This window comes from Etheostoma spectabile, chromosome 3, assembly GCF_008692095.1.
Source record: "Etheostoma spectabile isolate EspeVRDwgs_2016 chromosome 3, UIUC_Espe_1.0, whole genome shotgun sequence".
NCBI classification, from domain to species: domain Eukaryota; kingdom Metazoa; phylum Chordata; class Actinopteri; order Perciformes; family Percidae; genus Etheostoma; species Etheostoma spectabile.
In genome coordinates, this window is record NC_045735.1 from 16,941,015 (window position 1) to 16,956,614 (window position 15,600).

At 46.2% G+C, this 15,600-nt stretch overlaps 2 protein-coding genes across 6 annotated transcripts in view; one reads left to right on the forward strand and one right to left on the reverse strand.

Moving 5' to 3' along the window:
- The window catches only part of fat3a (FAT atypical cadherin 3a), a 156,972-nt gene extending 155,400 nt beyond the window's left edge, over positions 1 to 1,572 (reverse strand). For all 5 annotated transcript variants that reach the window (XM_032507422.1, XM_032507415.1, XM_032507417.1 and 2 more), the window contains exon 1: positions 1,327 to 1,572. The gene's annotated coding sequence lies outside the window, so the exon portion shown is untranslated. The remainder of the gene's footprint in view (positions 1 to 1,326) is intronic.
- A 4,143-nt stretch (positions 1,573 to 5,715) lies between these two features.
- On the forward strand, positions 5,716 to 15,192 carry LOC116681879 (golgin subfamily A member 6-like protein 22). The gene is made up of 3 exons (XM_032509686.1): positions 5,716 to 6,342; positions 12,624 to 12,626; positions 14,971 to 15,192. Exons 1-3 carry the CDS (start codon positions 5,716 to 5,718, stop codon positions 15,190 to 15,192), a joined length of 852 nt encoding a protein of 283 aa, XP_032365577.1.
- Positions 15,193 to 15,600: the final 408 nt, after the last annotated feature.

Sequence of the window (15,600 nt, forward strand, 5' to 3'; positions counted from 1 at the left end):
TGTTCTTTATGGCTGCACCATTTCCACACATGGGATATTCTAAACGCTAACAAACTCACCTACAAATCAATCAATTTTATTTGTCACACATGCATTTTTGTCACAAGCTACAATTACCAACCGCTAGAAGGGCCAACACTATTGGCTACAGTGTTCCACAACAACATGGCAGTGTAGGGCCGGCCAGGCCCAGCTCCAATCAGGAGATGAGGAGACGGAGGAGTGTGTGAACAGACAGCAAGATGCCTGTTTGGGCGCCGGCCTGCCGGAAAAAGGTGAGAGGAGGAAGCACCCACACACTCACACACACACTCAGGATCAGATGGCTGTGCACAGGTATGTGTGTGCATGTGGTAAACACACACAGCCAGGCCATCCCAAACCACTGGCTCCTCCACCCTCCACTATGACACTGTCACTGTTAATGCAGCTCCACCCTGACAGAGCAGCCTATAGCACTGACTGCTGCTAACCTCTATGACGCAGCCTGGCTTTACACACACACACACACACACACACACACACACACACACACACACACACACACACACAAAGCTACATGAACACTTGTTTTCCCCGAATGCCCATAGGACACTTCGACCAGCTCCAGTTGTTGCCTCAATCTGTCTGTCTATCTGCAGCAAGACACACACACACACACACACACACACACACACACACACACACACACACACACACACACACACACATTTCTGAACTCCAACATGTCTGCAGTGCCATCTCATCCATTCAGCAGGACTCCCTCACTGTGACAAAGACGGGATCTTTCATGCTTCTATCTGATGAAATGCCCCCCCCCCCAACTGATTTATCTTGCCCTCCTGGAGCCGTCCAGCCGTGCTAGCAATAGAAAATGTGCCACGCTGCAGGCTACAATGGCATGAAGGCAATTAACAGGTTAGGCCGCTTTATGAGGCTTTATTGATGAAGTTGCTGGAATCTTAACAGATAATGCAGAGATGCACCTGCCTCCATAGAACAGGGATGGCATGCACAAAGCTAACCTTTCCATCACTGCTGGATCCCACATTCCGTTTACTAATGCAGGCTGTAAAGCAAGGAGAAAGCAATGACAACTGTAAGGGATCAGGTCCGGCCGGCTGCCGCTGGGACCGGACTCTCAGCTGTCCCATGCAGCTGGAGCCCGAGCCCAGAAGCCGGAGCGCCCAAGCTCCGCAGCCCCGCAGCCGTGCAGCCCGAGCCCCGCATCCCGCCGTTCACTGGCAGTCCCCGCTGTTGCTGCTGCAGCACATCGCGACACTCGCATAAGACCAGATGTTACATTAAAAGACTCGGGACACCCACCTTGTCTCACGTTGTCTTGCAGATATAAAACAGAACCGCATCACGGGCTGTGGAAGCCCGTTCCCCGCGTTCGCAGCGCACGTCTGTCCGCACACCTCCAACCGGGCTCCCGTATTTGAGCTGGGACTGCGGCTCGTCCGCGGGACTCACCCGGCCATGCTGCTGAATCTCCCGGTGAAAGAGTGCGTCCTCCTCGGTAGCATCCACAGCAGCAGCAGAGCCGCTCCGACACTGACACACTGCCGATCCCCAACGACTGCTGCTGGAGCCGCGTGCACACGACGGGGGTGGTTCGCGCGCCTGGGTGAGCGGGAACAGCGTCGCCTACCGGAAACGCCGCAGGTTTGAGTTCTCGCTCTCAGGCTAATCACAGTTTTTTTCAATTGCTTAACCCTTGGGTGAAAATCAACACTTTTTGTCGATGTTTTTAACTTTTTCTTGCCTTTTTGTTCCTTTTTTCAACACTTTTGACGCTTTTTCCAATGTCCGTCACTTTTTTGGACAATGTAGCACGAACTTATTAACTTTAATTTAAATTAAGTTCAATATTATTTATATAATTAATTTTTATTAATTTGTTTTTGAATTGTTTGTCAATAAACATCCTTTATAAGAAATTATACCAAATGTTTGAGTTAGAAAAGCAGAAATTAGGAATTATTTAGACTAAAATTAAAGGAATGGATGTTCAAACCACTTCATTTTTTAATTTTTCGTTATAAAATTGAATAAGACACCCAAAAATGAATGAAAGTAGAGATAAGTAGAGATTTGTACTTGCCAAAGAGCGTTGTGTGGAACCAATCATGTTATTATGGGTAATTACAATTAGGGAGTTAAAAAGAACATTGATATAGGAAAATGGGTCAATTTGACAACATGGGGGTTAAGTACTAGTTTGAAAGCAGGGACCGTTTTTTCAAAACACTACACACAAGTAGCACAATCACACCCCCAATGAGCAGAACACCTCAGACCTTTTGCAAAATAAAACACTTGCAAAAAGTATACACTAATTTACAAAAAACATACTGTGGGAAAGGGAGGTTTGGGGTTCCCTGCCATAGCTGCGGCCCCTGCGACCCAATACCAGATAAGCGGATGAAGATGGATGGATATATTGTGTTATATCATATGAAACACACTCATTTCATTTGACTTAAGTCTGTTTGACCTAGTTACACACTGCTGTTGCTAACCTAAAACACATTTAGCAATTCTACTTCTCAGTGATTAGAGTACTGTAAATAAAGTACAAATATACAACAAGTTCACCAAACACTACACAAAACCAATGCTGCAGACTGAGGAAATATCTTTTATTTCTCTCCATATACCCAAATCAGTCAACATGTCAACATGGAGAATCAAAACGTGTCCTAGTTCTCATGCTACTACAGTAGTGTGCATAACACTGTTAGCTCAGCAAACAACAGACAGACATAAAATATGGTATCCAGTATAGGTTACAATCACAGAAAAACAACAACAAACAAAAACAAAGCTGGAAAAAATATAAAAAATACTAGAGATTCTCTTTGCCTAGCTGAATCTAGAGAGAATTTCTTCAACATCACAGGCGATGTCCTCACTGGCAAGACAACGTGGGGAGAACTGTCTTGAATGTCGAATCCTTGCACAGCTGTGGCGTTGACTTGATCACAGGCGTCCTCCATGGCCTGGATGAGGGGTACCTGAGCCTGGGCCCGGAGACCGTGAACCCTCCAACGCCATGCAGAGAAAAACTCTTCCACTGGGTTTAGAAATGGAGAGTATGGTGGAAAGTATAAACTGTGCATGGTGTTGAAACCAGTTCTGGACAAGAGCAGAGTGGTGAAATGACATGTTTTCCCAGATGACAATGTATTCCAGCTGGTGCATTTGGTTACCAGATGTGCTGTGACGATGTTGTGCAATCAGTCCAAAATTGCGAGAGTGTGAGGTGTGTTGTAAGGGCCCGCATTGGCATGACGGAGGAGGACCCCATCCTGTGTAATGGCAGCACAAAGGGAGACGTTGCCCTGGGACATTGATTATAGCCCTGTGGCCAATGATATTTCTACCTCTCTGTCTTGCTTTTGAACCCTGCAAAATCTATGTATATGTATTCATGCAGGATTTCTTCCGCATCCATCAGCAAAACTCTCCGAAATGGAGTGAAAGAAAAGATTGTATAGTTCAGGATGGATCTAGTATACAGTCAATGAACATGTAAAAAGGTCATGTGTGCAGTGTGCAACATCACAGTGCTAGAGTGAACAACACATACCTCCACATACTCATGCCGCAGCCGTTTGCCCCTCTCTGAATTCCGCTCAAAAGGCACTCGATAAATTTCTTTCATTTGAACCTGATGTCTTTTCAGGGTGCGTGCCAGTTGACAGAGAGACCTCATGGACATTATTGAAAATGGCAAATCACCAGTAATGTTGGTTTGGATTTCTCTGAGCCTGATAGCATTATTAGCCAAAACCATGTTTATGATCACTCTCTCTTGTACTTGCGTGAACATGGGACCCCTTCCTCCTTGTCGTTCTCGACCCTCAATCCTATGTAGAAAATAATACATGTAACCTACACTGTAACAAAATTTCCTTTTAAATGACAGTAAACTATTGGCAGATACAGTTGCCAGCTTGAAAGTGTTATTCTACAGTGTACCTACTGTAAAAATATTGCAGTAGTGTGCTCTATGGAAAATAAACATTACAGTATTACACTGTTAGTTTGGTTGCAACAATGCTGTTATTTTGTGTGTTTTATTTTGTGTGGGTGTGTGTGACCCAGCAGGGTCGAAATGTTGCTTTTTGTATTACATTTTTCATTTTTTCACTTTACTTTTCATTTATTCCGCACCTGCCAGAAGGTGGGACGTGCACACCATGTCTTTTATAATTATGGTGGTAAATGCACATCTTAAACAATAGGCAGTTGCTGAGCGCACATGGTTAGTGGAGTAAGAGAAAATGGCGTCCCAACTGGCGCATACTTGTGCCGCTCTTGTGCAAAGCCAATATATTCTATATTTTCTAAAGTGCTCTTTCTTTGCCATATTTTAGGAATCATCAGAAATTATTACATTCATATTGTATATTCAACCATAAAAAAACTGGTGTCCCATAGCAACAAAAGAATCACAGCTAGAATGGAATGACATAAGAATACATGTTGTTGTTGTCATAACAACACACTTGAATACTGCAACCTAACTTGAGTTCTGACACAAATTCACTCAAACAGCAGTTTGTATCAGAGACAGTTTGACTGTGACAATCCAAAAGTGCACATTGCAACTTGAGAAAGAACACTGGAAAACATGGAATTCGACTCCGGAGAGACTGACCCACGAATGGATTTCTTCCTCAGTTACCTTGAAGAACAGGTACGGCGTGAGCTGAAGGACGGCGAGGCGACGCTCACCCAATGTGAATCTGAGGGGAGAGTTCACTTGATCATCAGAGGGCCCGGGCGGGCCCGTTTCCCCTGGTCGCCCCAAACAACAGAAAAGGGGCAGCAGTTGGGGCCATGAAAAGAGTTTATGCAGGGGGAGAGGGGTTGATCTGGCCCGGCAGACCTTTGTTCTCAAAAACCTAAAAAGGTTCGGTAAGTAAGCCCCAACGGGGGTTTTAGATTTGGGCCGGCTTTTGGGGGATGGAGAGGGCTAACGCTAAGAAGCTGCGGGAGAAAATTGAACACGATGGGGGAGGTCTCCGAAAAAAAGGGGGGGGCCCAAAGGAGAGATGCAAAGATCCCAGGCTCCCCTAGACCCCCAGTTGGATCGGGCTCTGGCTAAAAGTGCCCCCTACCCCCCATTAAAACCCCGGCCCTGAAATCCCAGATGGAAAAATCAAAACACCCCTGCAAAAATTTCCAAAAAGATCGGGCCCTTTCAAACCCCCTTTACTCAAAAAAAACCCTAAAGGTTAAATTGGGAAAAGGGGGGGGAAGGAAGGAGGTCCGGGAAAAAGGAAAGTGGAGCCCGCAAAAGGGGAGTTTTTGTAAGGAGACAGATCCCAAAGGTGGGGAAAGGGCCCAAGGGGTGGATTTGGGAGAGTTTTTTGATATTGAGGGGTTCAAGCTCATAAGCTGCAGGAGAAATTGAACAAGATGGAGGAGGCTCTCCGAAAACAGGAGGTGGCCAAGGAGAGACTGGAAAGATCCCAGGCCACCCATAGAGCCCAGCTGGATCAGTCTCTGGCTCAACATGTCCCCTACCCACCCAGGGAAACACAGCCTCTGAAATCCCAGATGATAAAAATCAGCAACAGGCTGCGAAAAGCCCTAAAAGATCTGGACCTGCAGACCTTCATCACTCAAGACCTGAAGGTTGAATTGGACCAGATGAGGGGAGAGAAGGAGGCCCTGAAAAAGGAAGTGGAGACTCAGAAGATGGAGCTTTGCAAAGAGAAACAGGTGCTCAAGGTGAGTAAGACCAATGTAGAGTTAGAGTTGGAGAGCTATCTGGAGATGGAGAGGGCTCAAGCCCAGGAGCTCAAGGACAAATTGAGGAAGATGGAGGAGGCTCTCCAAAAACAGGAGGAAGAGGCCAAGGAGAGACTGGAAAGATCCCAGGCTTCCCTTAGAGCCCAGCTGGATCAGGCTCTGGCTCAACGTGTCCCCTGCCCACCCAGGGAAACAGAGCATCTGAAATCCCAGATGGGAAAAATCAGCAACAGGCTGCGAAAAGCCCTAAAAGATCTGGACCTTCAGTTCTTCGTTTCCGAAGACCTGAAAGTGGAATTGGAGCAGGTGAAGGGAGAGAAGGAGGCCCTTGAAAAGGAGGTGGAGACTCAGAAGATGCTCAAGGTAAGTCAGACCAACGTGGAGTTAGAGTTGGAGAGCTGTCTGGAGATGGATATGGCTCAAGCTCACGAGCTAAAGGATAAACTGAGCAAGATGGAGGAAGCTCTCAGAGAACAAGAGGAGGAGGCAAAAGAGGTACAGGAAAGATCTCAGGCTGCCCATAGAGCCCAGCTGGAAATGCAGGACCAGAACAACAAAAACCTCATGGCTGCTGTGGGAAAATAATACAATGACTGAGGTGGTGATGAACAGGGCACTCAGGAACGGCCACGTAAAAGCTGGCTTACAGTATATACTGAATTAACCAAAGACTAAATAAGAGTGTGTGTATGTGTGACATATTATACATTATGCTTTGCAGCTGGGTTACAGCTAAGGAGGGAGAGAACAGACAGGGCTATCTTAGTCAGATATGCTACAGTGAGCACAGAAGAGGAGATGGTGAGGCCAAGGACACTGAAGTTCAGGACGGTCTGATAACTCAGAGAACAGGACATACCAACTTAGAAGGGAGTGGACATAGCTGTCTTGTGAAGTAAATGATAACTGAAAATAATAGACATGCAAGAAGGGAGAGGCAGAGCAGGGATTGTAACCCAGCAACAGTATAGCTGACCAATCAGGCCCCACAAGGGGAACCAATATAACCCTGAGCACAATATTGTCTAAGTGCCTTTTGGGGGACCTCTGTACTAGACAAGTCTCCATCAGGTCCGTGCACGTGTAACTGCTCGGAAACGCATTTCATCTGTTGACCACAAGAATAAACACTGTGTTAAATTCATCATGGAGTCAGTTGTCAGTTTATAGAAGGATTTCCCCAACAAATTTGGTGACCCCCGACGTGATAACGTAATTGGACAGGGGAATCCAACTGGACCTTGACATTGTGTCCACGGTCCGGTTCAGCTCAGCCACCGGACTGACATCCCGCAGCCCGTGAAGGGGACTGAGCGCGATACTGCGACTCGTTGGTGTGATCACTGGGAGCTCTCAACAAAAGAGGTAGGCAGAAGCCTGTTTAAATCAAAATTCTGTTATTGGCTGAAAACTAAATTGATGTGATCACATTTCAACTGTCGTAAGTGTTGTTTTAAGCGAAAAGTATTGATTGAATGTGCTGTAATTAAAGGGATATAAACAGATGAAATGTTGGGGCATGTGATGTGATTAAACAGAGAAAAACAACTAGAGAGTTGTAAGAGAATTGTTGAATAATACGGGTGGCGGTAGGAGAGGAAAAGGGACAAATAGTCAGAGGAAAATACGTCCAGATGGTTGACGAGGTAGGAGACTGCTAAGGACAGATAGTTCAGATGAGTGATTGTGAATTGCCACCCTTGGTTCTGTGTGAACAACCCGAAAAGGAATTGCAGTTAACAGATTGTCATTGTAATATTACGAGTCCACCGCGAGTGTATTTGTGCAAAGGAGTGAGAGGTCACTTTTAAGTTGTAAAGATTATAGAGATGTGCATAAAAAGGCTCTAGATGGAGTCTTAATGAAAAGTTTTGTTGTTGCATGTGTGATTTTTGTTGTGGTTTGGCTTGTTGGATTTTTTCTCACTGCTTATTTGTTGTAAATGACGACCCCTTATGGTAAAGTGTTAGTAGGGGCAGTGAAAAAGTATGGAGTAAAGGAGAGGAGAAAGTAGCTAAAGAGATTGTGAAAGAATGGGAGAGAGGAGGATGGATTGAGGGAGAAGGGGCGCCGTCCCCGGAGAAAGTGAATGAAATAGTGAAGTATGAAAAAGTAAGTTGGAGTATGCGGAAAGGCAGGCAGAGGAGGAAAAGAAAAGAAAATGGTTTAAATTGACTAAACCAAAGCACAAGGAGTATGAAGCAGAAGAAAGAGAATATGGGGTGGGGTTGAAAATGACAAATGCAATACAGAAACAATTGGGATTGACAAAACAAGATGACAAAAGTTCACCAAAAACTGAGACAGAAGCCGAACAGAATAAAACCGCTAGCGCAGAGAAAACCCCGCTGCCCGCTGAAGCGCCCCCGCCAACAAACCCTTTTTATCCAGATATAAGAAACCTAAGAATTTCCGCTCCACCTCCGCCGTATACAGGTCCAACGGCATCAAAACCCACAGTCCAAGCCCCAGTGGTAACTGCCCATTTACAGCCAAATGCATTACAAATAGACGTCCCACAGGATCCATTGATACCGGCATTAGAGGGCCGCGTACAGGATTTAGAATGTTATCTAAATTTAATGGTACAGTCAGCGTCAGGGGGAGCAACAGCGGCTCCACCACAGCCAGCGGTCACAGTCCCAGCCGGCCCAAGCAAAGCTAGTACCCCATATTCAGCGTCTTTTTGCCAACAAAATCCAGAGCATTTTCACATGTCAGTAAAAGGACCCAGTCTATGGAGTTAGATTCCTGCCAAAAGGTTGTACACAAAAAAATGTGTTGCACACAAATAAAAGTTGTTTGTACATAAAAAAATGTGTTGCACACAAATAAAAGTTGTTTTGCAAACTGTCTTCAAACGTTACACACACATAAAACTTGTTTTACAAACTGTCCCCAAACGTTGCACTCAAAATATCATTTATAAATTGTCCCCGAGTACAAAACGGTCTCTGCTCGCTCAAAACAGCCTCTCCTCGAGTACGAAACAATTCCACACCCCTCTGTGGCAAATTTCTGCCAAAAGTCACATGATACATTAGGAGTAGTTCTGATTTTGTGACAGCAGGGAGCGCTCTTTCACAGCTAACACCATGAGCACCCCACAGGGGAGTTTCCAAACTTTCACGGTGAAATATTAATATCTGACCCTCTGGTTAGCTTCTCCCTTTATTGTGGTATTTTAAATAGATAGAACCAGAGTGGATACCAAGATAAAGGCATTGTTAACAGATCATAATTCGGGTTTTATGTTGTTGTTTTTTAACAAAAAAATAACTGTCTATTGTATAGGCACTTGAAGCCTACAACAATATTTGATTTGAAAAGTAACATGGTCCCTTGCCGTGACATAGCGGTGCCTTTAACTGAAATTGTAAATGCTCTATCTGCATAGTTATGGCATAGTCAGATATTAATATTTCACCGTGAAAGTTTGGAAACTCCCCTGTGGGGTGCTCATGGTGTTAGCTGTGAAATGCCGTCTGTCTTCCTCAGCCAAACCGGGCGTTTCAATTGTTTTGAGAGCGCCCCCTGCTGTCACAAAGTCAGAACTACTCCCAATGTATCATGTGACTTTTGGCAGAAATTTGCCACAGAGGGGTGTGGAATTGTTTCGTACTCGAGGAGAGGCTGTTTTGAGCGAGCAGAGACCGTTTTGTACTCGGGGACAATTTATAAATGATATTTTGAGTGCAACGTTTGGGGACAGTTTGTAAAACAAGTTTTATGTGTGTGTAACGTTTGAAGACAGTTTGCAAAACAACTTTTATTTGTGTGCAACACATTTTTTTATGTACAAACAACTTTTATTTGTGTGAAACACATTTTTTTTTGTACAACCTTTTGGCAGGAATCTAACTCCATACCAGTCCACCTCACCATAGTACCCCACAAGACTCAGGAAGTAAGGAAGATAGCGAACAGTCAGACAGCAGCAGGGAAAGTGAGCAAACAGACAGAAGCTCTAGCTCTAGGGAAAGGACTAAAAAACGACATAAACGCAGGCCCAGATCTAGATCACAAAGTCCTCAAGACGTTTTTGTAGCAGGCACATTTAAAGGTAAATTTACCAACGAGGACCCTGACGAAGTTATGCTGCGAAGATCAACTAGAATAAGGGAAAGACTTAACAAAGAGTTCAGAGAGATAAAGGAGCAGCAAGAGAAGCTGCGTCGAACAGTGAATGAGCTCAGTGAGGGAGAGCAGACGCGCCACACACCAGAGGCGGGGCTACAATGCCCACTCCGCCCAGTAGGAGGAGGAGGAGGACTGTTGATGTACACCCCTTACAGTTTTGGTGACTTGGATGCCCTGTGTGCAAAACTCCCCTCCCTGACAGGAGGGGCTGAGCATTTCCTCACAGCTTTTAATAGTCTTACAGCAGGAGTGCAGCTGTGCTTGGGAGATCTCAGAGCAGTATTGGGTAGAGTAATGGGGGCAGATGAAGCTAGTGCTGCCCTCACCAGAGGGGGAGCTGGACCCACTGTTCCCGCATCAGTGCCTGCATCAGCAGTAACCCCTGGCATTTGGGCTGAGCTGCACCGCATGTATCCCACAGTTGGGGATCATGCAGCATGGCATGATTTAAAAAGACTAAGTGATGAAAATTTTGATGCCTATGCAGATAGAGCAAAAAAGATTTGGCAGCGTGCTATGAGGGAACCGTGGGACCAGTCCGCCGCCACAGTGGCGCTGTTCCGCCATGGGGTACTAGGGGGATTACCCACAGCAGTTCAGACACAGTTAGGAGGAGTAGTAGGCCTGCAAACAATGACCGATGCAACATGGGGCGAGAATGTGCGTCATTTCCTGTCAAAACACCAAAAGAGCAGAGCAACAAGAAGATGATTAAAAAGACTACAAACTCAATTGTTAAAGAAACAACTGGAAGAATTAAACAAGCCCAAGCCCAGCAAAGCTAAACAAATGACAGTCTCACAGAACCCCCAACAGTCAGAAGCCCCTCACAGTTGCAGACATGCTGTCTTTTCTGGGCCTCACAGGATACAGCCGCTCACATATCCCTGACTATACCAACAGAACTCATCGCTGTCTCACCGCCCCCCTCCTATGGACAACAGAGGCCGAGGCCGCCTTCTCTGACCTCAAAAGTAACCTAGCAAGGGCAGAGACACTCACCTCCCCAGACTACTCACTCCCATTTCATATGGATGTTTCTGAAAACAATGGCTTTCTCAATGCCATTTTATTTCAGAAAAAAGGGGAGACAGACATGTCAGTGGCAGCGGAGCGGCGCCACAAAAGACAAAGATGGGATATGGAGGTCTCATCAAGGAAAGATAGCAGCATCAGCCGAGATGTGCAGAATGTTGCTACCTGAGGCACACAGACCAACACATGAAGGAAGAAAACAGACTCTCCTGAATCTGTCTGAGCTGTGGTGGCACCCCAATTTGAGGGACATGGTGACACATTTTTGTCAGGAATGCAGGGTGTGTGGAGAGCATAATGTTCAGAAACCATACACCACACTAAAGGAGCGTACCCAGTTCCCACAGCTTGTTTTCAAGATATCAGTATAGATTATACTGATATGGGCGCAGAAAATGTGGTAGGGGAAAAAGGTATCTTCTGGTGATGGTAGACAGGTTCTCTAGGTGGGTAGAAGCCATTCCCACCGGAAAAGAGGACGCAAAAACAGTGGTGAAATGGCTCAAAACTGAACTCATCCCGAGGTATGGGGTCCCCAGGCAAATAAGGTCAGATAATGGCACACATTTTAACAACAAACTACTAAGAGAAGTAGAACAGGCCCTGGGAATCACTCATGCCTTCGGATCAGTTTATCATCCACAGTCACAGGGAATGGTGGAAAGAGCAAACCAGACATTGAAGGCTAAAATAGCTAAGGCATGTGCAGGAAGCAAGTTAACATGGGTAGAAGCGCTCCCATTGGCCCTCATGGCTATGAGGTCCTCAGAAGGACGAGAAACACATTTGACCCCACACGAAATAATGACAGGGAGAAAAATGCCAGGACCTCCACTAGATGGAGGTCACATGCCAATGTTAGATGTTCAGCAAATAGAAATGACAGACTATATGAAAAAGCTAACATCTCTGGTTTCAGCCCTTTCTACGCAGGTCCAGTTGGCGAACAGGAAACCGCAGGAGGGAGCAACACTACCTGTCAAGGTAGGCGACTGGGTCAGGGTCAAAGTTCACAAGAGGAAGTGGACTGACCCCAGGTGGTCCGGGCCTTACGAAGTAAGGGAGGTTACTTCACACTCGGTCCAGGTTAAAGGTAAAAAAGGAGCACCTTGGCACCACCTGACACATTGTGCCCCAGTCGCACCTCCTAGCCGCCCATTGGCAGAAATTAGAAAAGCAATCCAAAATGTATAGATGGAAGAGATGTTTTGGCGGGGAACAGCCCCCACATAGTACATCCATAACTTGGAAGGCAATGGGGTTTGGGAAAAGACAACAGTTGTCCTAGCAGTAGTAGTAGTAGTGGGAGTTGCAGCATTAGTTCTGGGGTTGGAACATGCGTATGGGGACCGAGACCACAAAGAACAATTACCCGGTAGTGTCCAACCACCTCTCAGTAACAAAGGAAATGAAACTAGACGAGAGAGAAGAAGAGCAGTTTGGGCAGTAGTGAAGCAACACACTAAGGGCCCATCCCCAAGGTGCGGTGCCAGATTGACTCTCCCCTATGTGAGAGACTCAACCACGTCATTTACCTTTGATTTGTGTCAGGCTATAGACTGCGGGGGGTATAATAGTTTCTACAAAAACACAGATGTGTACATCTGTGACGACTATCAAAAGGTAGAGGATTGTGAAAGGAGCGCTTCCGGACAGGTGAAAGGTAGTCTCTGTAACAGCTGGTATGACGCGGGTTGGACAACAGGAGGGTGGAAACCATGGGCGAGGTTGACAGACAAAAGAGATTGGTGGGTACAACAAGATGAATGGGAGATATTATCTATACAGCGGGACTATAGTTCAGACCCCACGAAAAATCCCATAACCCTGTCAGTAAATAGAGCAATTGGGAGCAGGAACGGTCAGGATGTGTGGATGTTAGCCATAGGTGTATGGATAGCAGGGAATGACCAGATAACCCCCCTGCAGATAAATATTTTGGATCCCCTCACGCACACACAGAATGACACTGACATGGCAGAGACTACAGTAAAACCCCCCCTGAAGGAGGAAGACGTAATAGTGCAGGACTTCTCTAAAATGAGGGTGGAAGATGTGTTAGAGTTATCAGCAGGTGCAGGCCAGGACAATTTATGGATCAGGTGGCTAATACAGAATGCCAAAGAACAACACATGGAAGGGTGCGTGGCCTGTGCCACAGCTAGACCAGTCATGTTCACTAACCCGGCCCCGTTGTTTCCTAATGAGGACCCAGCAGGATATGCATGCATGTTGAACTTCACACACTCTAAGACAGCTTCCCGCAATTGTACTACCCTAGCATCCCTCTTTCCCCCAGGCTTTGAAAAACCAGGGTATTTTACCGCCATAAAGGGGGAGGGTGCAAGATATCACTGTTTCAATCTCACCGGATCAAGCAAGCCCACAATCAAGCTAGGTGATATATCCCCAGACTGGTGTAATACAACTGTACAGAACAAAACAGCCCTAGGCCCAGTGGCTAGAATAGGACTATTCTACTATTGTGGTGGTCTTAGGTTGTACTCCCAGATAAAGTTCCCAAATCAAACGTCAGGAGTTTGTGCTATGGTTAGATTAGCTATGCCCATATCTTTGGTGGGGAGTAGAGTCCACTATACCCACCATAAGGCTGTGCAACTGACCGTAAAGAGAAGGCGCAGGGCCCGTAGTAGGCAAGGCCCGGCTTTTGATCCATGGGCGGGAACCCCAACCTATATAGACAGCATAGGAGTTCCTAGGGGTGTCCCGAATGAATACAAATTGGCAGATCAAATAGCCGCAGGATTTGAGAATATACCACTGCTTTCAGCCATCTTCCCCGTCACTCCCAGCAAAAATGTAGATAGGATAAATTTTGTGCATTATAATGTTTTACGCTTGAGCAATGCAACTAGGGATGCCATCGAAGGCCTGGCCGAGCAGACGGCCCCAACGTCCCTCATGGCGCTCCAGAATAGGATGGCGCTGGACATGCTGTTGGCTGAAAAAGGAGGAGTCTGTTCCATGTTCGGAGAGATGTGCTGTACGGTCATCCCTAACAACACTGCCCCGGATGGGAAGGTCACCAGGGCTTTGAACCAACTTCGAGCCCTTTCCCAGGAGATGCATGACGCCTCAGGTGTATCAAATCCATTGGAGGGGTGGATGACAACCTTTTTTGGCAAATGGAAGAATCTTATCACTGCTTGTTTGACATCTATTGCTGTTTTTCTCGCTATTCTAGTTACCTGTGGGTGTTGCTGTGTGCCCTGCCTGCGGACCATGACATCCCGGCTCATCACCACTGCCTTGTCCAAAGAAAAAGCGCCGCCTCCCTATTCCGCTGGGATGCTGCCATTACTCACCATGCCAGAGGACGGGGAGGACGTTGAGGCACTGCAGTTAGTGTAAAAGGTGTTCGCACCTAGTAGGTGCGAAAAGGGGGAATTTGTGGGAAAATAATACAATGACTGAGGTGGTGATGAACAGGGCACTCAGGAACGGCCACGTAAAAGCTGGCTTACAGTATATACTGAATTAACCAAAGACTAAATAAGAGTGTGTGTATGTGTGACATATTATACATTATGCTTTGCAGCTGGGTTACAGCTAAGGAGGGAGAGAACAGACAGGGCTATCTTAGTCAGATATGCTACAGTGAGCACAGAAGAGGAGATGGTGAGGCCAAGGACACTGAAGTTCAGGACGGTCTGATAACTCAGAGAACAGGACATACCAACTTAGAAGGGAGTGGACATAGCTGTCTTGTGAAGTAAATGATTAACTGAAATATAGACATGCAAAAGGGAGGCAGAGCAGGGATTGAAACCCCAGCAACGTATAGCTGACCAACAGGCCCCACAAGGGGAACCAAATAACCCTGAGCACAATATTGTCTAAGTGCCTTTTGGGGGACCTCTGTACTAGACAAGTCTCCATCAGGTCCGTGCACGTGTAACTGCTCGGAAACGCATTTCATCTGTTGACCACAAGAAAACACTGTGTTAAATTCATCATGGAGTCAGTTGTCAGTTTATAGAAGATTTCCCCAACACTGCTCTTGAGAAGAAGTTTGAACAGCAGCTGGAGAGTCATCTCAACGAGTGGAAGGAGGACAAGTCATCCCTCCTTCAGGCCACAGAAAGCCTGAAGTTGACTCAGCAGGAGAAGGAGCAGGAGTGGGAGAGGACAGAGAGCTCCATGAGGTCCCAGCTAGAAGATCTTGAGAGCCAGATGATGAAAAAGCAGAAGAGGAAGAAGTGGTACAGGAAGCTTCTGCCTGGGTGAAGAAAGTAAAATGTATTTGTATTTGTAGTGTGTGTGTGTGTGTGTGTGTGTGTGTGTGTGTGTGTGTGTGTGTGTGTGTGTGTGTGTGTGTGTGTCACTTTGTATCTGTGTGTGTGTGTGTCTATCTCGTGTCTGTTTGTGTGTCTGTCTCTTGTTGTTTGTGTGGTGTGTGTGAGTGTGTGTGTGTGTGTGTATGTCTGTCTTGTGTGTGTGTGTGTCTGTCTTGTGTCTGTTTGTGTGTGTGTGTGTATGTGTGTCTGTCTCTTGTTGTTTGTGTGTGTGTGTGTGTGTGTGTGTGTCTGTGTGTGTGTGTATGTCTCTTTTTGTGTGTGTGTCTGTCTCGTGTTGTTTGTGTGTGTGTGTGTGTCTGTGTGTGTGTGTATGTCTCTTTTTGTGTGTGTGTCTGTC